The sequence below is a fragment of the Mytilus californianus genome, unplaced genomic scaffold (assembly GCF_021869535.1).
Source record: "Mytilus californianus isolate M0D057914Y unplaced genomic scaffold, xbMytCali1.0.p SCAF_5, whole genome shotgun sequence".
Classification (NCBI taxonomy): Eukaryota; Metazoa; Mollusca; class Bivalvia; order Mytilida; family Mytilidae; genus Mytilus; species Mytilus californianus.
The window spans coordinates 115,421,221-115,442,496 of record NW_026262701.1 but is presented as its reverse complement, the minus strand read 5'-3'; the positions used below and the strand labels follow the sequence as shown (position 1 = coordinate 115,442,496).

Below are 21,276 nucleotides of genomic sequence, written 5' to 3'. Positions count from 1 at the left end.
TTTTCTCAGAAAATTGGGGATCAAAATGTGTTTTTTTAGGAAAAAAACATAACCGGCCTTTTGAAGTTAAATGGTCAACCCCTTAGTGTACTAATATGAATAGTTACTGGAATTGTTTGAAAAAAAATATAGTTATTGATGCTAACGTAAATATTTTTAATTAAAAAGACAGGAAATATGTCGGTGAAACAAAAAGTTCAAATCTGATTGAAATTTAAAGTGCCCATGAACTCACTGATCATGCACGAGTGATTCTATTCATAAAAAGTGTCCGTGTAACAACTAAAAAGTGTCCGTGTATCATCTAAAAAGTGTCCGTGTAACACCCGTTAATGTACTGTTTTTCTATAGCTCTGCTGGGGGCAAAGTCGTACAACATTGTATATGAGAGAAACTTCTCAAACATCTTTCCCTACTTCCACTGGTACCGTACGGTAGTTTATTTTGGCACCTATTTTAGGAACAAAAAGAAAAGGCATAGCAAAATCCAATTGAATTTCATTTATCACTGCATATCCAGTGACTGATTCCAGTCATGCTTTAAAACTTTTCAAGGTACACAGATTTATATGTACCGTCCTGTCTTGTTAGCGCTTTCACGTACACAGTTCTTGTTAGATTTTTAGGAAACTTATATCATAGGTTTATATCAGCAATGTCTTTGACGAGTTTGAAAATCAGTGCCAATCAATTATTTTTAAAAGAGTTATGCCCCTTGGAAATATTGATTATATGGAAAATTGCATTGTTGGCACTCTCATGTGTACAATTCTTGCCAGATTTTTATGAAACTTATATCATAGGTTTATATCAGCAATGTCTTTGATGAGTTCGAAAATCAGTGATGATCAATTATTTTTAAAAGATTTATGCCCCTTGGAAATATTAATTATATGGAAAATTGCTTTATGAGCACTCTAACATGTCTAATGTGTACAATTCTTGCCCGATTTTTATGAAATTTATATTATAGATTTATATCATCAATGTTATTGACGAGTTAGAAAATCAGTATGGATCAATTATTTTTAAAAGAGTTATGCCCCTTGGAAATATTAATTACAATGGAACTCACCTTGCATTTGCTTTTAAGCCTTCATTTCTCCAAGATATTTATAAATTGTTTTAAAGAACAAAAAAAAAGGTTTTTTTTTTAGTTATTGCCCTTGTACCTTCGATAGATGAAATATGTGCAACAAGGGGACATTGGAACTCTGTTCTTTTATTCCATTTTGTTTTTATACCTCTTTTTACTTGCATTGGTGTACTGGAAAAAGATTAAACATACTAAGGAAATTTCAAATTATATTTTCAGATATTTCTTCCTTGTAATGGGTGTATAGTGTAACACAAAATGTGACTAGCTGAAATAATTTCTGAAAGTTTTGCTACAGAGGACTGACCACTACTTTTCACTATGGCAATAAATGTTGTTGGACTAGTTGTGCTGTTGTTGTTTTACATTGTCATTCTAATTGTTGGTGTTGTGGCAGCTCGTCATAAAAAGATGCCCACCAGAATGACAGCAATGGAGTCTTCCATTGTGGCAGGAAGAGATCTAAGTGCAGTTGTTGGAATATTTACTATGACAGGTAAACAATACCATCCCATCAAATTTGTCTATTTTACCACATTTTTAAGCTGCACAAATTTCCAGGAGTGTATTGTCATCCTTTTGTTCATCCATCCTTCTGTCTGTCCTTACTAAAATAGAAAAATTTGGGGAAAATGGTTACAAGATTGTCACTTTTTGTTTTGATTGCCCAGATTGGAATGAAACTTATAGTCAGATATAGGGAAGGGGAAGAGTCCTGATTTTTGAGTCAAAAGGTAGAAGATCAAGATCATTGTTACTAAAAATAGATATTTTTTTCAAAGTTGGTTGGGATGGTTATTAAGTCTCCCAAACGAAGTTTGGGAAGACTTATTGTTTTTGCTCAGTTCTTATTATTATTATTATTCTTCTTCTTCTTCCGCCGCTTTTAAATTTGAACTTGTCCGCACCTGTTCTCCAAAACCGCTTGTCAGATTAACTTAGGGTTTCACAATATGTTAGACTAACATGTCTAGTGGTGCAATCAGGGTTTTGTTTGTGCAATGGGGTTTATAAAGGGGTACTTTGAGGGGCAAAAAGAAAAGAGGGTTTTACTATAGAACCCTATGGGATTTTATTTTTTTAAATTTTCAAATGATTATAAATTGAAAACCATTTGTGATAAACACTTTCTTTTTAATTGAAAATGTTCTAAATGATAAAGCCCATTAAATGAAATACAGGGTTAGTCCCCAGGGGTCACCCCCACCCCCTGCCATTTAAGAAAGTTCTATTACCTTGTAAGTGGTCAAGATCCCCACCCCTAAACCATATATATTCTGGTTTGTCATGCTAAGATGGTTTGAATGATATACAGGGTTAGTCCCCAGGGGTCATCCCGACCCCCTGCCATTTGAGAAAGTTCTATTATCTTGTAAGTGGTCAAGATCCCCACCCCTAAACCATATATATTCTGGTTTGTCATGCTAAGATGGTTTGAATGATATACAGGGTTAGTCCCCAGGGGTCATCCCGACCCCCTGCCATTTGAGAAAGTTCTAATATCTTGTAAATGGTCGAGATCCCCACCCCTAAACCATATATATTCTGGTTTGTCATGATAAAGCACATCAAATGAAATATAGGGTTAGTCCCCAGGGGTCACCCCCACCCCCTGCCATTTAAGAAAGTTCTAATATCTTGTAAGTGGTCAAGATCCCCACCCCTAAACCATATATAATCTGGTTTGTCATGCTTAGATGGTTTGAATATACAGGGTTAGTCCCTAGGGGTCATCCCTACCCCCTGCCATTTGAGAAAGTTCTAATATCTTGTAAATGGTTGAGATCCCCACCCCTAAACCATATATATTCCTGTTCTACATGTTACTAACATTTGAATGACGTATAGGGTCAGTCCCCAGGGGTTCCCCCCACCCCTAATGTTCTCATATCTTGTAAATGGTCGAAATCCCCACCCCTAAACCATATATATTCTGGTTTGTCATGCCAAGATGGTTTGAATGATATACAGGGTTAGTCCCCAGGGGTCATCCCGACCCCCTGCCATTTGAGAAAGTTCTAATATCTTGTAAATGGTCGAGATCCCCACCCCTAAACCATATATATTCTGGTTTGTCATGATAAAGCACATCAAATGAAATACAGGGTTAGTCCCCAGGGGTCACCCCCACCCCCTGCCATTTGAGAAAGTTCTAATATCTTGTAAGTGGTCAAGATCCCCACCCCTAAACCATATATATTCTGATTTGTCATGCTAAGATGGTTTGAATGATATACAGGGTTAGTCCCCAGGGGTCATCTCGACCCCCTGCCATTTGAGAAAATTCTAATATCTTGTAAATGGTTGAGATCCCCACCCCTAAACCATATATATTCTGGTTTGTCATGATAATGCACATCAAATGAAATACAGGGTTAGTCCCCAGGGGTCACCCCCACCCCCTGCCATTTAAGAAAGTTCAAATATCTTGTAAGTGGTCAAGATCCCCACCCCTAAACCATATATATTCTGGTTTGTCATGCTTAGATGGTTTGAATATACAGGGTTAGTCCCTAGGGGTCATCCCGACCCCCTGCCATTTGAGAAAGTTCTAATATCTTGTAAATGGTTGAGATCCCCACCCCTAAACCATATATATTCCTATTTGTCATGTCTCAAACATTTGAATGACGTATGCGGTCAGTCCCCAGGGGTTCCCCCCACCCCCAATGATCTAATATCTTTTAAATGGTTGAGATCCCCACCCCTAAACCATATATATTCCTGTTCGTCATGTAACGAACATTTGAATGACGTATAGGGTCAGTCCCCAGGGGTTCCCCCCACCCCCAATGTTCTGGTATCTTGTAAATGGTTGAGATCCCCACCCCTTAACCATATATATTCTGGTTTGTCATGCTAAGATGGTTTGAATGATATACAGGGTTAGTCCCCAGGGGTCATCCCGACCCCCTGCCATTTGAGAAAGTTCTATTATCTTGTAAGTGGTCAAGATCCCCACCCTTAAACCATATATATTCTGGTTTGTCATGCTAAGATGGTTTGAATGATATACAGGGTTAGTCCCCAGGGGTCATCCCCACCCCCTGTCATTTGAGAAAGTTCTAATATCTTGTAAATGGTCGAGATCCCCACCCCTAAACCATATATATTCTGGTTTGTCATGATAAAGCACATCAAATGAAATATAGGGTTAGTCCCCAGGGGTCACCCCCACCCCCTGCCATTTAAGAAAGTTCTAATATCTTGTAAGTGGTCAAGATCCCCACCCCTAAACCATATATATTCTGGTTTGTCATGCTTAGATGGTTTGAATATACAGGGTTAGTCCCTAGGGGTCATCCCTACCCCTTGCCATTTGAGAAAGTTCTAATATCTTGTAAATGGTTGAGATCCCCACCCCTAAACCATATATATTCCTGTTCTTCATGTTACTAACATTTGAATGACGTATAGGGTCAGTCCCCAGGGGTTCCCCCCACCCCTAATGTTCTCGTATCTTGTAAATGGTCGAAATCCCCACCCCTAAACCATATATCTTCTGGTTTGTCATGCCAAGATGGTTTGAATGATATACAGGGTTAGTCCCCAGGGGTCATCCTGACCCCCTGCCATTTGAGAAAGTTCTAATATCTTGTAAATGGTCGAGATCCCCACCCCTAAACCATATATATTCTGGTTTGTCATGATAAAGCACATCAAATGAAATACAGGGTTAGTCCCCAGGGGTCACCCCCACCCCCTTCCATTTGAGAAAGTTCTAATATCTTGTAAGTGGTCAAGATCCCCACCCCTAAACCATATATATTCTGATTTGTCATGCTAAGATGGTTTGAATGATATACAGGGTTAGTCCCCAGGGGTCATCTCGACCCCCTGCCATTTGAGAAAATTCTAATATCTTGTAAATGGTTGAGATCCCCACCCCTAAACCATATATATTCTGGTTTGTCATGATAAAGCACATCAAATGAAATATAGGGTTAGTCCCCAGGGGTCACCCCCACCCCCTGCCATTTAAGAAAGTTCTAATATCTTGTAAGTGGTCAAGATCCCCACCCCTAAACCATATATATCCTGGTTTGTCATGCTTAGATGGTTTGAATATACAGGGTTAGTCCCTAGGGGTCATCCCTACCCCCTGCCATTTGAGAAAGTTCTAATATCTTGTAAATGGTTGAGATCCCCACCCCTAAACCATATATATTCCTGTTCTTCATGTTACTAACATTTGAATGACGTATAGGGTCAGTCCCCAGGGGTTCCCCCCACCCCTAATGTTCTCGTATCTTGTAAATGGTCGAAATCCCCACCCCTAAACCATATATCTTCTGGTTTGTCATGCCAAGATGGTTTGAATGATATACAGGGTTAGTCCCCGGGGGTCATCCTGACCCCCTGCCATTTGAGAAAGTTCTAATATCTTGTAAATGGTCGAGATCCCCACCCCTAAACCATATATATTCTGGTTTGTCATGATAAAGCACATCAAATGAAATACAGGGTTAGTCCCCAGGGGTCACCCCCACCCCCTTCCATTTGAGAAAGTTCTAATATCTTGTAAGTGGTCAAGATCCCCACCCCTAAACCATATATATTCTGATTTGTCATGCTAAGATGGTTTGAATGATATACAGGGTTAGTCCCCAGGGGTCATCTCGACCCCCTGCCATTTGAGAAAATTCTAATATCTTGTAAATGGTTGAGATCCCCACCCCTAAACCATATATATTCTGGTTTGTCATGATAATGCACATCAAATGAAATACAGGGTTAGTCCCCAGGGGTCACCCCCACCCCCTGCCATTTAAGAAAGTTCAAATATCTTGTAAGTGGTCAAGATCCCCACCCCTAAACCATATATATTCTGGTTTGTCATGCTAAGATGGTTTGAATGATATACAGGGTTATTCCCCAGGGGTCATCCCGACCCCCTGCCATTTGAGAAAGTTCTAATATCTTGTAAATGGTTGAGATCCCCACCCCTAAACCATATATATTCCTATTTGTCATGTCTCAAACATTTGAATGACGTATACGGTCAGTCCCCAGGGGTTCCCCCCACCCCCAATGATCTAATATCTTTTAAATGGTTGAGATCCCCACCCCTAAACCATATATATTCCTGTTCGTCATGTAACGAACATTTGAATGACGTATAGGGTCAGTCCCCAGGGGTTCCCCCCACCCCCAATGTTCTGGTATCTTGTAAATGGTTGAGATCCCCACCCCTTAACCATATATATTCTGGTTTGTCATGCCAAGATGATTTGAATGATATACAGGGTTAGTCCCCAGGCATCACTAATGCATATAACTTTACTTGACCAAACCAATTTTCACTTGTTGTTGCCCAATGTCAGGCGACCCTGGGAATTACGAATTATGGGAGCTTCGTTTGGGAGACTTCGTAACAGCATCCTGTTACAATCATTTCTTGTTCAGGATGCTTTTTGGTTTGAAATGAAATTTATATAGATTGAAGATATAGAGAAAAGAAATCCTTTTGATTTTCAGCCCAAAAGGTTTAGGGTTAAGATGGTGTGCACATCCACAAATTAAAGAAAACTTCAAGGGTATAAATATTTTTATTAATCAGAATGCAGAATTCATTACGATAGAAAAAATTCAAATGGCAAACTCAAAAGGCACAACCCTTGATCAGATATTTACTACAAATTGTACCTTTTTCCTTTTGATGAATCAAACATGTTTGGCTGTAAATTTGAACTTGACATATATAATACATGATTGATGGTTGTTTCTTTAACGCCCAGTTGCAAATTTTCAAGTATAACAAATTAAAAATAATACAATAGATAGTTTCTGCAATGTGAGCTGACCAAGATGAAGGGCATTTTTTTTTTTTATCTATTGATGAATTTTGAAAAATAATGGTGGTTCTATATTAAATACATAGAAAGTGTATTATCAGTAAATTGATAAATATTGAAATGATGGCAGCATTATATTTTATTTGGTTCAGTGATACCCTGAAAAAATTACTGTAAATTCAGAAATTATTGCAATTTTTCTATTATTAAGAAAATTGCAAAGGGATAGGTTTCGCATAATTCAAAACTTGCATTTAAAATTTTGATAGCTTTATTTGTATGCAGCATTTACTGAAATCACAATGATTAATCTCACATGTTTGTCAATTGTTAAATAATCCAGAGTGCCACATTTTGTCTCATTTCAAATTTAATGTATACATATTATTTAACCCAAGCAATGTCCATGGTGATCAGAGTTAAAGAGACATTTGAAAAAATAAATATATATATATGTTTTAAGCCTTACCATGTGGGTCCTGTCTTTGACAAGTTAAGTACCAACTTACCTTTAAGGCCTCCAACGGTGTTCCATAGTTTCAGAAGGGGATGAGGCAAGTTATTATTGTTTAACAGAATACACTTCTGCAACAAGTCAGTGTATGCTACCACCCATGGTTCTCTAGAACTAAAATTGGGATTGGAAAATAATTGAACATGGTTGGTGAAGCCTGAAACTTTGTAATGACACATGCAAGGTTAAGGTGAACCCGAGATCTAGAAGTCTAGGAATTTTCCACACATTAAATCTCTTTCAAGTGCTTAGACATGGTGAGAGCCATAAAATCACTTCTGCAGCTTTTATGATCAAGTTAGTGATATATGGTGCAAATACTTTTGACTGAAATTGTTTCCTTAGACTACAGTTGTGTGGTCTGTAAACACTTAGGTGATCTGGGTACTCCAACTGGTCCAGTCTCTGTGCAGTATGAGTTAAGTCCTTAAATGCAATTGTAGTATAAAATAATAATTTTAAGCCTTTGTCAATTATGACTGTGATCATGTGCAAATTAACAAAAAACAATTCTGTTGTACATAAAAAGTGTTTAATATATTTGTTATTTTGTTTGTATTCAATAGCAACAACAGTTGGAGGAGGTTACATAAATGGAACAGCAGAATCCATAGCAACTAGTGGCCTTGTATGGACATTAGCACCATTTGGTATATTTATTGGACTTATTGTAGGTACGTTAATGTAAATATATATGAATAGCTCCTCTGTCTACATGCTAGGTGAATGGTTGTCGAAAGATGTAAAACATGGTTGTAAGTTTGTCGCTTGACAAAAAGTAGACTGGTGCTCTCACAAACTGAACAAAAGTCTGAATGGGTAAATTGGGTTGATGCACTCACAAACTGAATAAAAGTATTTTTATATAGAATTTGTCATTAGTGCATCAGCCCAGTTTACACATCATAGTTCTAAATGCATGAAGAAAGCTTGCATCAGATCTTTTGTTATCTATATTGCATTTATTGACTTCCTTCTTGAGACCTTAATTTGGATGATACATGTATTAAGGTTTTTAAATCTGGCTGTGAATTTTTATGTAAATTTTAGTTTGCTTTTTGTTTCATTGAGGGTTACCCTTTGTATATATAATTATTATATAATTTTTCCATAGGTGGTTTGGTGTTTGCCAAGAAAATGAGGGACCAGAATTACTTAACGATGTTGGACCCTTTCCAGGAGGTATATGGTAATACTTTGGTATTTATGGTCTACCTAGCATCATTATGTGGAGATATTTTCTGGACTGCATCCATTTTATCAGCATTAGGTAAGACAGACATAAGTAATTATGTAATTGATAAATTAACATAGAATGTCATACATGAAATAAGTCCATTAGATTCGGGAAAATTGGCATAGATCATTCAAGGTAAAAAATGTTGGTGCTTTCCTAATATAATTTTTTTTTCAACTCATTCAAATTTTTGAAGGTGTTAGACACCAAATTTCAACACTTCACAATTTTTCCTGACTTTATAGGATACAAGTTATGTGTAATCAACTTCTCCTCCAGTTTTCAACCCTGATCCCAGAAACATCACATGAAGATTGCACATATGTCAAAGCTGTGCACCTGCTATTATGGAATTATGGAATTGTTTAAGGAATTTTTTCTCATTTGCCTGACTTGGAAACTTAGTCATTTTTCAAATATTTAAATGTTCAGTATAGGGCATTCTCCATTGTTTAAAAACTATTCTGCACAACCTGTCCATATGTGAGATTTGAGTTAGGGCTGTATCTATCAGTTAGTAATTGTCTTTTTAGTCTCCTACAGGCAAAGACGAAGGGGGCTTAAGGTTTGCACTCCGTCCATCTGTCTGTCTACCTGTCCGTCAGTATGTCAGGCAAATCAGTTTTCCACACTTTTTTCATCGATCTTGAAGATAACGATTTGATATTTGATATGTAGTTTTATCATGACCAGTAACAGATCAAGTTTGAATTTTGTTCTGGTCTGATTATTTTGTGCAGAACTATATTCCTCGGAAAATTCACGCAAATAATCAGTTTTCCACACTTTTTTTGTAACACTTAAATATATTGATATGAGATTTTTTTTGACGTTTGATCATGAAAAGTCATAGATCAAGTTCGAATTTTGTTCCGGTCCAATAATATTTTGCAGAGACTTGGTCCCTGATCTTAGTAGCAATAACTGTTTTATGCACAATTTGGTAATATTTGAAAGTTTTGGTTTCATAAACGTTTTAAAACAATAGAAATCACACTGTCTGTCATTCTGTCTATTAATCTTGTTGATACAACTCCTTCAGTGAAACACTATTCACAAGAAAAACTCTTTATATATTTGAGTATAAACAGATTTAGTGCTCAATATTTGCACCAGAAGATATTTTTAACCAGTAGGGGACTATGTATTGCCATGCAATACTCTCAGAATGCTTGTTAATTTTTAGGAACAAGCTTGAGTGTGATTGTTAACATTCCATTGACTGTCGCCATAGTAACATCATCTGTAATTTTTAGGAATAAGCTTGAGTATGATTGTTAACATTCCTTTGACTGTTGCCATAGTAACATCATCTGTAAAATTAGGTACCAGCTTGAGTGTGATTGTTAACTTAAAAATTGACTGTTGCCATAGTAACATCATCTGTAATTTTTAGGTACAAGCTTGAGTGTGATTATTAACATAAAAATTGAATGTTGCCATAGCATCATCATCTGTAATTTTTAGGTACAAGCTTGAGTGTGATTATTAACATAAAAATTGACTGTTGCCATAGTAACATCATCTGTAATTTTTAGGGACAAGCTTGAGTGTGATTGTGAACATTCCTTTGACTGTTGCCATAGTAACATCATCAGCAGTAACTATTATTTACACTATGATTGGTCAGATGGTTTCTGTAGCATATACAGATATAGTGCAATTAATATTTATTACGTTTGGATTGGTTAGTACATTTTTTTGTGCACTCATGTTATTTATCAAATGATTTTATTTTATTTTTGTGATCTTAGTAGTAAAAACTTTTAAATGCACTCTGCTTGAGAAATACCATCAAAAGATATGATAAAAATCTGTCTATTTTTCTAATTATATAGTATATTAAACATGTTAAAGGCTAACTATAAATTTTAATGGTGTAACAGATGTGTCCATGATTCTTTTAACTATTTTTATATATTTTTGTTTCTATTATAGTTTAAACTGTTTAATATTCATAGTGAACTAATTATCACAAGAAAGTGAAAATTCAACAATTTACAGCATGCAACAAGATTTTATGTGAAAAACAAATGAAAGAATTTAAATACATTGCAAGATTTTTAGTTACAAAATGTTAAATGATGATACTGGGAATTTCTTGACAGGTTCTGAGTTTGCCATTTATACTGACCAATGAAAATGTTGGAGACATCTGCCAAACATCTGAGACTTGGATTGGAACTTTTGATATTTCATTTGCTGGTCAGTGGTGGGATCTGTTTGTTGCCATGGTGAGTTTTTAATTGCATTATAAAAAAAAAGCTCTTGAATGTAAGAAGAAAATGAAATATTAGTGGAGTCTTTTTTTTGTATTTTTTGTGAAAATTCATTTTTTCCAGTATACAAGAGAGTACACTACAAGTAAGGTTGATGGTTTTTAACCGGATTTTCGAAGTAAAAATTGGTTATTGATTTATGGGTTGTACTGCGGGCGGGCGGCTGCCAAACAGTGTCCGTTCATTAACATGAAAACGCTTTGAAGAATTTTTTTCAAATTTAGATATGTTGTTTCCTGTGACTAAATGAAGGTCAAATTCAATTTTCACGATTTTAGCTTTTTTCGTTGTTCAGTTATAGCCCTTTCTCAAGAATTCAATTTTTGATGTATTAATCCATTTCTGTACAAAGGGAAATAACTCATTTTTTAAAAGATTTTTAAAAGACATTGTATTAATGTTAAATGACAATTTGGATATTTTTTTCTTTTCTTTGGTAAATTGTTTGAAGAATTTTGTGGTAGGTTTGTTTGTTATTCTGTATAAACTAATTTTCTGAATGCTATATATATATCTTTTTTTTTTATGAAGTGAACTCCTTTAATTAGATAATAATCTATTTTTAGGATATATTTCATTACATTTAGAGTTGTTGACATTGATCATAAATAAGTTGCAGATCTGTATTAGTTTGTGACAAATGAAAGAAAAAATATCTGGAACTATTAATTATATTTGAATATAATTTGAAAATAGATATACATTGTGTTACATCATATATAATTTTAGAGAACTATTAATCATATCTAATGTTAGAGTACTATGTTAAGCCATATTTCTGTTCAAAGGGAAACAACTCAAACTTATTCCATGAACACATGATAACTATTTTTTTAAGTCATGTGTGTTATGAAGGTAGATGTCACAGTTGTTATGTGGTATTTTATTTTTGTTGTGTGTGTTAATGTTTAATTTTTACATGATCCTGTTTGGGGTTCAGATTTGTAAATATCATTTTCATTATTAATTAGATAATAATCTATTTTAAATATTCAATCACAATCCAAATTCAGAGCTGTTTTAAGCCTAAATGTTTTGTCCATACTTGCTCAACTGTTCAGGGTTCGACCTCTGCAGGAAAATACGGTTTGCTGTCACTCAACAGCCTCTTGTCTTAATTTACTACAGTTGTTCCTCGAATAAAAAAGCCAACTTTTTTATCAAATATCCAAGAATAGTTTTATTTGGTATTCTCCTGTTGACTCTGGTTGATATTTGATAGTTTCCATCTTATTTTACTCAAGTTCAAGTGATTTTGTTTGTTTCAGACACTGGGCACAATTCCATGGCAAGCCTATTTCCAGAGAGTACTATCAGTGAGGTCTGGAAGGCAGGCACAGATCTTGTCTGTTGTTGGAGCTTGTAGTGCTGTTATCCTAGTAATTCCATCTGTGATTATAGGAGCTGTGGCTACAAATGCAGGTAGTATATCTAGTATTTTTAGACATGATATTTTAAGGACACATCATAACAACAAATCTATGGTTAAAGACAAAATACAAGCATGTGAATGAAAAAAATGTATCTGTTTTAGTGTTTATTTGAACTCAAAGATAATCAAATCATAATGAATAAGAAAACATTTGAGATCTTTGTTTCAGATTTGAAAACATCCAGATTTACCGTATTTTAGATCTTTATTCTATATTTGTACAGGTCCAGCTTTAGAGAGTCGCTATAAGATCTAGACTTGGACCTTTTATAGCTGACAATGCGGTATGGGTTTTTCTCATTGTTGAAGGCCGTATGCTGACCTATAATTGCTTATATCCACTTCATTTGAACTTTGGTGATAGTTGTCTCATTGGCAATCATACCACATCTCCTAATTTTTATATGGGATCATTTAAGTACATCCAGAGTCTTACAGTGTTTCAGATCTTTGTTGCAGTTTTGAAAAGTGCAGTTGTGGATCTTGTAGTGCCGATCAGAATTGTATTGAAGTTTTGTTCAATGAAAATAGAAATATGTGAAACTAATGCAATGTTTTATTTAAATATATTAACAGTTATGTGTGAATGTTGTTTAAAATAATAATTAATGCAGTGTGTGTGCAAAATATACCTGTATACAAACAAACAATTCTTGACTATAACAATGAACTGTTCCATATAGGAAGCATCAGATTTCAAACTAAAAACTGTCATACTCTTTTTAGCATGATAAAGATAAAAATAACTACACAATAACATAATCCCTATTTCTGGTCAACATGCAAAAAGACAATGACATATAATATTGCTTGATCACATTGTTGTCAAGTGAATTTTCTACGCAAAACATCTGGGATGACAATGGGAAATGAATGTCATATTCACAGAAAATTTATTGCGGGAATTATGAAGTGAAATGAAATGCAATAATTGTTCATTATGAAGATAATAGATTCTAATTTTGCACAACAGATCTAGACAAAGTACATTCTCTAGATTTGTGGTCTTTTATATTTTCATTAAAAACGTAAAACTGGAAAAGCTTAATAGAGTGACCTACGAACCTGAATAGTACTAGTATGAAAAACATCAGTTTGAAAGTAATTTATGTCTATTTACAGATTGGAACAAGACCAGTCTTGGAAAGTCACCTATGGAACTGAACCGGGGCAGTATGGTACTTCCTCTAGTTTTACAGAATTTTACACCAAACGTTGTAGCAGTGATTGGTATGTATACAGTGAAGGAATAAGTATATATTCTCTTAAATTATTAGTAAATAACACAGCTCATTGGCTAAGTTTTGTAAAACAATTCTGTGTTAACAGTTTATTTAAGACAATGGACAGTAAGTTACTCAATAATATCATGAATATTGCAGATAAGTTACTCAATAAAATACACAGGACAAACAGTTAAGCAAAGATGTGCAATATGTGATGGAACAAAAAAGTTATCACATAGAAAATTTTGTTATATAAAGACTATAGAAGGATCTTTCCATGTTGTTATCTTACTTTGCAGGTCTAGGAGCCATTTCTGCTGCAGTAATGTCATCAATGGACAGCTCCATCCTTGGTTCAAGTTCCATGTTCACATACAATATTTATGCTCATCTGTTTAGAACCAAGGTAAGTATTTTAGCTTTGAGGTATTTGTATTTTGCAAGAAACTATATAATGAAACAGTTTATTTGTGTGCAGTTGTCAAAATGAATCTACACACTTTCAGTTATTGCCTCTTTAGCTCACCTGGCCCAAAGGGTGAAGTGAGCTTTTCTTATTAAAAACTTGGCATCCCTGGTCGTCTGTCATTGTCAGTAGTTGTTAACTTTTACAAAAATCTTCTCCTCTGAAACTGCTGGGCCAAATTCAACCAAACTTGGCCACAATCATCATTAGGATATATAGTTTTAAAAATATGTCCGATGACCCGTCCTGCCAACCAACATGGCAGACATGGCTAAAAATAGAACATAGAGGAAAAATGCAAGTTTCATCTATTTACTTGAAAACTGCTGTCCATAGAGAACATCTGACAGGAGCAGAAATGTTTAGATTGATGAGATCTACCTATGGTTTATTTACATCAAAATTTTCAGACGACTACCTATAGAGTTATTGCCCTTGAATGACAAATTTTACTAATTTTTATCATTTTTGCCTCTTATCTTGAAAATTATAATAGTTAGAGCAAAACTTTAATGGCATAAATGATCAGCAAGACAAGATGTACAAATGAGTCAACATGGTCCAAATCATCAGACGACTCCTTATTGGAGTTATTGCCCTTTAATGAAGATTTTATCTTTTTTTATTTTTTGCCTAATATCTGAAAAATTATAATAGAAATATAGAAACTTAGATTAGCAAAAATGACAAGATCTACTAATAAGTAAACATCCCGTTTTCCCGTTTGAATGGTTTTACACTAGTAATTTTTGGGGCCCTTTATAGCTTACTGTTGGGTGTGAGCCAAGGCTCCGTGTTGAAGACCGTCCTTGACCTATAATGGTTTACTTTTATAAATTTTGACTTGGATGGAGAGTTGTTTCATTGGTACTCATACCACATCTTCTTATATCTATGGTCAAAATCGTCTGACAACTCCTTATTAGAGTTATTGCCTTTAATGACTATTTTACCCATTTTTCACGTTTTTGCCTAATATCTGAAAAACTATAATGATAGAAAGAAACTGAAAAAGCAAAAATGATCAGCAAGAAAAGATCTACAACTAAATTCACAAATATCTGAAAAACTATAATAGGTAGAAACTTGAATAAGCATAGATGATCACCAAGACAACATTTACAAATATGTCTACTGGCCAAAATCTTCAGTTCACTCCTTATTGGAGTTACTGCTCTTTAATTTCAATTTTTACCCATTTTTAGTGTTCTGCCCCTTATCTTGAAAACTATTATAGATAGATAACCACTTTAAATAGCAAAAATTAACAGCAAGACTAGATCTACACATATGACAACATAACCCAAATTGTTAGTCTACTCCTTATTGGAGTTCTTGCTCTTTAATGGTGATTTTTACCAATATTTTATGTTTTTACTTATTATCTTGATAACTATCAAAGGTAGACACTTGAAATTGTCAAAAAATGATCAGCAAGACAAGATCTACAGATAAGTCAAATTTTGATGAAATCTTTAGACTCTTTGCAGGAGTAATTGCCCTTAAATGACTATTTTTATATGCTTTTATGTGGTTTGTGCAAAAACTAAGGAAGATAGAGAGAAACTGTACACAGAAAAATTATCAGCAAAATAAGATAAACAAAAAAGAGATTTTTGTCATGAATTCTCTTCTAGTCCACATTGTTGAAGACGCTCAAAGACCTAGGTGAGTGACACAGGGTCTTTAGAGCCTCTAGTTTTAAAAGGAATGAAACTACCAATTCATAGCCCATTGCTTTCTATGTAAATTCTGCAATTTCAAGCATTCATTTTGTCTTAATCTTAAATTAAGTGACAGTCATTAAATGTCAAAACTATACTATATCCTGGCTTGTTTTGACGATTTTAATATAGTTTCAATTGCATACAAGATACACTTGTTCCCAAGAGGTTTGGTAATACAAAAACAGGTACTTCTATTCTGAGCAACAGGCAAAAAATGTCTTTCTTTTTCAATTTCATATATTTTTTTCTTATTATTTGAAAAAAAACCTTCAAGAAAGATATTACAGCGACCCAAAATCCTTAATCTTTTATTTGATACCAAAATGACCCAAATACCTTACTTATTTACTAAGTTAGAGTTCTGCATAGGAACTATTTTGTTTAAATGTTCTTGTATGTTCTTTCTGACTGGGCCTGAATTAATGGTTCTATAACTTAAAGATAAACAGGGAACCACTGCACAAAGGTCTGCTTTATGTAACATGTAAATAACCTACCAAAACAATGGAATTTGTGATAGACAATACTAAAGATTTGATTTATATACATTGATTGGTATTTCATTGTTTGTGGTGATGATTTTAACTTGTAATAATTAACAAAAAGCTTTTTATTTATCACATACATGTAAAAAATATTGTTTACTTCACAGGCATCTGACAGAGAGTTGTTATGGATACAGAGGATAGCCATTTTATTTGTTGGATCCTTGGCAACAGTTATATCTATATTTGTTCCAATAGTGTATGGATTATTTATCTTAGCAGCTGACATTGTATTTGTGATTGTATTGCCCCAGTTAATATGTGCCGTATATTTTAAATGGACGAACAGTAATGGTGCCATCGTCGGATATATAGTAGGTGTGACATTACGCGTAGGTGCAGGAGAACCAACAATCAATCTGCCATCATTTATTTTTTATCCAGATTATGATGTGGATTCTGGTCAAAATTTTCCATTTCGAACATTTGCCATGGTAACTTCATTATTGTGCATTGTCATTGTTTCCATAGTAACTACTTATATAGAGAAAAATGTGATGTCTAAGACTGAGTATAAACTGGCCAACGTATCAACAACGAGTAGTAAACAGTTGTTAAAATTACAAACATTGGACAGTACAAGTTGAGGTGGTAATCCGAGGGATGTAATATGCTGTTGATCAGTACCTTTATATCATGTCTATTGTAAGTTGTATAGGCCAAAGATCAAATTAGGTTTGGAAATCTTAAAATCAATCCTTAAGACTTATTATAAAATTCTATCATTTTTCTCCTATGCATGTAGTGAAGGAGGAGATTTTGAGAATGGAAAAACAAGCATAGCCTAAAGATTGTAAGTTTTTGAATCTAGAAATATCATCTCACCAAAACATATCAGAAGACCATTTCAAGTGTCAGTTACAATATTCCAAACCACAACTTTGATGATCATTATAGCTTGGAGTATCCTAAGTATTAATATAAACACAATGACAATGTTATAAATTGTGTTTATAAAACAGCATATTATGAAACTAACTTATTTAATACTGTTTTACAATCCTTACCAAAGTTGTGGTATTATATTTGTAATTATTCCTTACAGTCACTTAGTCCATTATGATAAAGATACCAAGGACACACTATTAAATGTTATACATTTATGTTTAGCTCAACTGGCCCAAAAGGTCATGTAAGCTATTGCCATCACTTGACGTCTGTTGTCATCCATCATTGTCTTGGTTTTGAGAAATGTTGGTACATGTAGCCTTTGTTTACCATGTTTACTCTAGTCTCTTAGTCTTATCTGCTAAATTTTGGAATTTTTGATTTTCTCAAAAACATGTAAACCAAATGGAACCAAACTTGACAGATATGTTCATTTGGCTGTTTTGAACAGGTTTTGTTACTCTAGAATAGCCAATCATCCAAGCATATGTTTGCCTTTTTACAGACAATTGTATGTTTGTCATAGTTTTGCTACCAAACTTAAAATTGTCCTCAATATTACCACAAATATATATTCATCTACTTCAGTGCTGTTGTTTACAGCATCATTATTATTCCCATCAGCCTGAAAGATATGGAAATCCTCAAGATTATTAAGGTCTGATTGTCAATATTGTCAACCATAGCTTGGAAGTCAAACTCTGGTTGTTCAAGTGTGCTGGAACTTGGACCTGCCTTATTTTGAATGTACGACTCAAAAAAGTCTTCAATTAAATTATACAGGGTTCTATATTCAACTCCTCTCTTAAATAAATTATTTTTGCTCTTTTTAGCTGAGGAACATCTCCCTCTTTCTGATTTTTACGTTTCATCCGAGGTTTCTTCTTATTTTTTTTCTGGTCCTTTCCTTTCCCTGGACTATTAGACAAAACCTGACTTTTTATTTATACTCACAGATTGCGCTGTGTAACTTTTGTATGTTCTAAGTCTTCGACTAAAGATAAGCCAGAAAATTCTCTTACCTCACTGTTAGAGACAAATAACTGCATCATGTCTTCCTTACTAAGTGTATTATTCGGCTCCGTGTTGGAGTATGACATGTATTAATTTCAATGATATAATACAATTATCTGTTTGTAAGCTTTAATTCAATGTCTGTCTCATATTTATGTAAACAGATGAGTATGATTAACTGTTGAGGAAGACTGCTTTATAATATCTTGTTTCTTTGTTATTTTTGTTTTTTTTAATTCCCTTTACTTATTCTTGTTTTTCTTTTTGTAGCAATCAAAAATTTTCTGTGTCAATTTAAACTAACAGATATTGTTATATAATATACATTAGTGGTCTGACATAATTAAACTGATCTCAGATTGCACACATTCAACTGAAGAAATGATCTGATTTACCTCTAATTACATGTCATGTATGTAGTCTTTTAAAGACATTATTTATTTATTTTATTTTCAAAACAATTGTTGAGGCATTATTATAAATTTAATGTCAAATAGTTATACATGCTGCATCTCTAACCCTAATGGTATGGTTCACCCTTGATCAACTATGATTTCTCTATTTTATGCTGAAAGTAATAAATCCACCTCCATAATTCCAAAATTATTCATTTAATAATTTTACAAAAACAGAATCTCACTTATTTATGATAATATTTAGTCTGTATTGAACTTTTACATATTATGTAACTTATATTTTTCATTTTATCTTTAAAAGAAAATATTTAATATATGCTATTTTGATGGAAGGAGTTTTCATAAATATGATAAAACTTGTCAATGTACTCACAAATTCTTGACAGGTAAAACAGTATTATGTTACTATATTTTTGTTATTTGTAAAATTAAATATGTTATTTATGTTTATTGAATCATGACTGCCAGGATCAAAATCCTTTTATACACAAAACAAGGTATTTTCCCAAATTTATTGCTAATTTTGTACATGTACTATATTCTATTAAAATTAAAAAAAGCTAACAAAATAATTGTGATAATATACTTTTGATGTTGTTTATTCTTAACATTATTGATAAGAATATTGATACTAAACATGATCAGATGGATCTAACCTGTTTTTCTGTGTTTCTGTTTTATTAGTAGATGTGCATTCATTTACATGTTATATATTTACCATGTATGAAACTATATGAGGATGTGCCCATTGACAATTTAACATATATTCCACATCTTCTTTTATTTACATAATGTTGAAAATGTCTTTAACAATTAAGGTGTACTGTTCAAGAAGTAGCTCAGGAAGCAATTTTTATTGTTGTATACATATGATTAATACTGCAAATAAAAATTATCATTGTGTAAAAAGTTATCATTTAAAAAGATTATACAGATCTGATAACCATGGATACTTTTTTAATAAAATAAACTTGTATAAAGATATGTTTTGAACATATTCTCTGAATTAAGATAAATGATTTGTTTACCTTCCTAAAATACAGGTGGACAATAAGAACTTTTCAGATAATTCTTGTAAGTTATTCAGAGTGAAGGTCATAGTAAAAGGGAATTTGAAATTTCGTTTTGTGGATCCTCATTGTTCCCTTAATTTTACTAATTTCAGTTTGATAATACAAAAAATGAGGATGTGGTATTATTGCCAATGAGACAAACTCTCCACCAAAGAAGCCTTCTTTTAATTTGTTGTTTGTAAAGATACATTTGCCATTTTATTAAGGTTAACCTATGTTGAATATCAATTGAATTGAATTTTTAGTTGTGGATTTTTATCTAATATATCTTTGATATCAAAATTATAACTTTGGACATACCTACATTGTCTCTAAAACAATTGAATTTCTACTATTCCAATATTCAACTTACCAAATGTCACAGTATTCAGTTATTGACATGGTTAGAGGACAAAAAGTGATTTTTTTGAAGATCAAACTGATACCCAAAGCCAGAAAAAAAATCTGTATGAGAGTAAATCTAAATACAAATATCTGAGAACGCAGTCTACAAGAGAGGGACAAAAGATACCAGAGGGACAGTCATACTCATAGATCGAAAACAAACTGACAATGCTATGGCCAAAAATAAAAAGACAAACAGACAAATAATAGTACAGATGACACAACATAGAAAACTAAAGACTAAGCAACACAAACCCCACCAAAAACTGGGGGTGATCTCAGGTGTTCCGGAAGGGTAAGCAGATCCTGCTCCACATTTGGCACCCGTCGTGTTGCTTATGTTATTACAAATCCGGTAAATAGTCTTAATTCGTTAGGTCACATTCGTGAAAAGGGAAGGGTATTGTAGTTACGACATAAGGAACATATCTGATATCATCTGTGAAACAGTTATTCCATAACGGTCAACCAACTCGTGATGGCGTCCGTAAAATTTACGAAGGGATGATTTCAACTTCACCATTTGGAACTCTTGGTTTAATAGCTTCCTTGTGAGCAGCAATCCTCTATCAAGGAAATCATGATAGGAAATACAAGCCCGGGAATATCTTATCGATTGGGAGATATATACTCTGTATGCAGGCGCTGCTGGAATGTTGCTACATAGAAATGGAAAGTTCACAATTGGGAAGCTGAAATCATCTCTTTTGTCGTAAAGTTTTGTTTTCAACCAGATGTAAGTCAAGATATGAGGCAGACTTAACTGTATCTGTAGTATCCTTTATCTCTAGTTCGATGGGATAGCTTCGTTCAACATAGTCACCAAATTTTGTATTATTTAGTGAGAGATCATCTATATAGTGGAACGTAAAGTTAAAGGATATTGCTAACTTCTTATATTTCTTCCTAAGAAGTTCCTGTAAGAAGTCAGCCTCATAATAATAAAGAAACAAGTCGGCAAGAAGAGGGGCACAATTGGTTCCCATTGGAATTCCGACAGTCTGTTGGAAAACACGTCCTCCAAACGTAACAAATATGTTGTCAATCAAGAAATCAAGCATCTTGATAATGTCAGTTTCAGAGAATTTTTTGTTTGAATCAGAGTGATTCTTTACAAAGTAGGATTTATCCCTCCCCAAGACAAGATACTTGTATCTACGTTCGCCATTTTTTTTAATGAAACA

At 33.8% G+C, this 21,276-nt stretch overlaps 1 protein-coding gene across 1 annotated transcript; it reads left to right on the top strand.

Moving 5' to 3' along the window:
• The first annotated feature begins 1,318 nt into the window (after positions 1 to 1,318).
• LOC127700749 (high-affinity choline transporter 1-like) lies at positions 1,319 to 19,619 on the top strand. Its single transcript, XM_052204397.1, has 9 exons — positions 1,319 to 1,592; positions 7,972 to 8,079; positions 8,520 to 8,675; positions 10,181 to 10,329; positions 10,751 to 10,876; positions 12,190 to 12,343; positions 13,476 to 13,583; positions 13,879 to 13,985; positions 16,425 to 19,619. The coding sequence occupies exons 1-9, from the start codon at positions 1,418 to 1,420 to the stop codon at positions 16,902 to 16,904; spliced, it is 1,563 nt and encodes a 520-aa protein (XP_052060357.1). The 5' UTR covers positions 1,319 to 1,417; the 3' UTR covers positions 16,905 to 19,619.
• The last annotated feature ends 1,657 nt before the right edge of the window (positions 19,620 to 21,276 follow it).

Coding starts and splice junctions, on each gene's coding strand:
- LOC127700749 (XM_052204397.1), top strand. CDS start 1,418: ATGGCAATAAATGTTGTTGGACTAGTTGTGCTGTTGTTGTTTTACATT. Junction 1,593..7,971: donor TGGAATATTTACTATGACAG/GTAAACAATACC, acceptor TGTATTCAATAG/CAACAACAGTTGGAGGAGGT. Junction 8,676..10,180: donor ATCCATTTTATCAGCATTAG/GTAAGACAGACA, acceptor TGTAATTTTTAG/GGACAAGCTTGAGTGTGATT.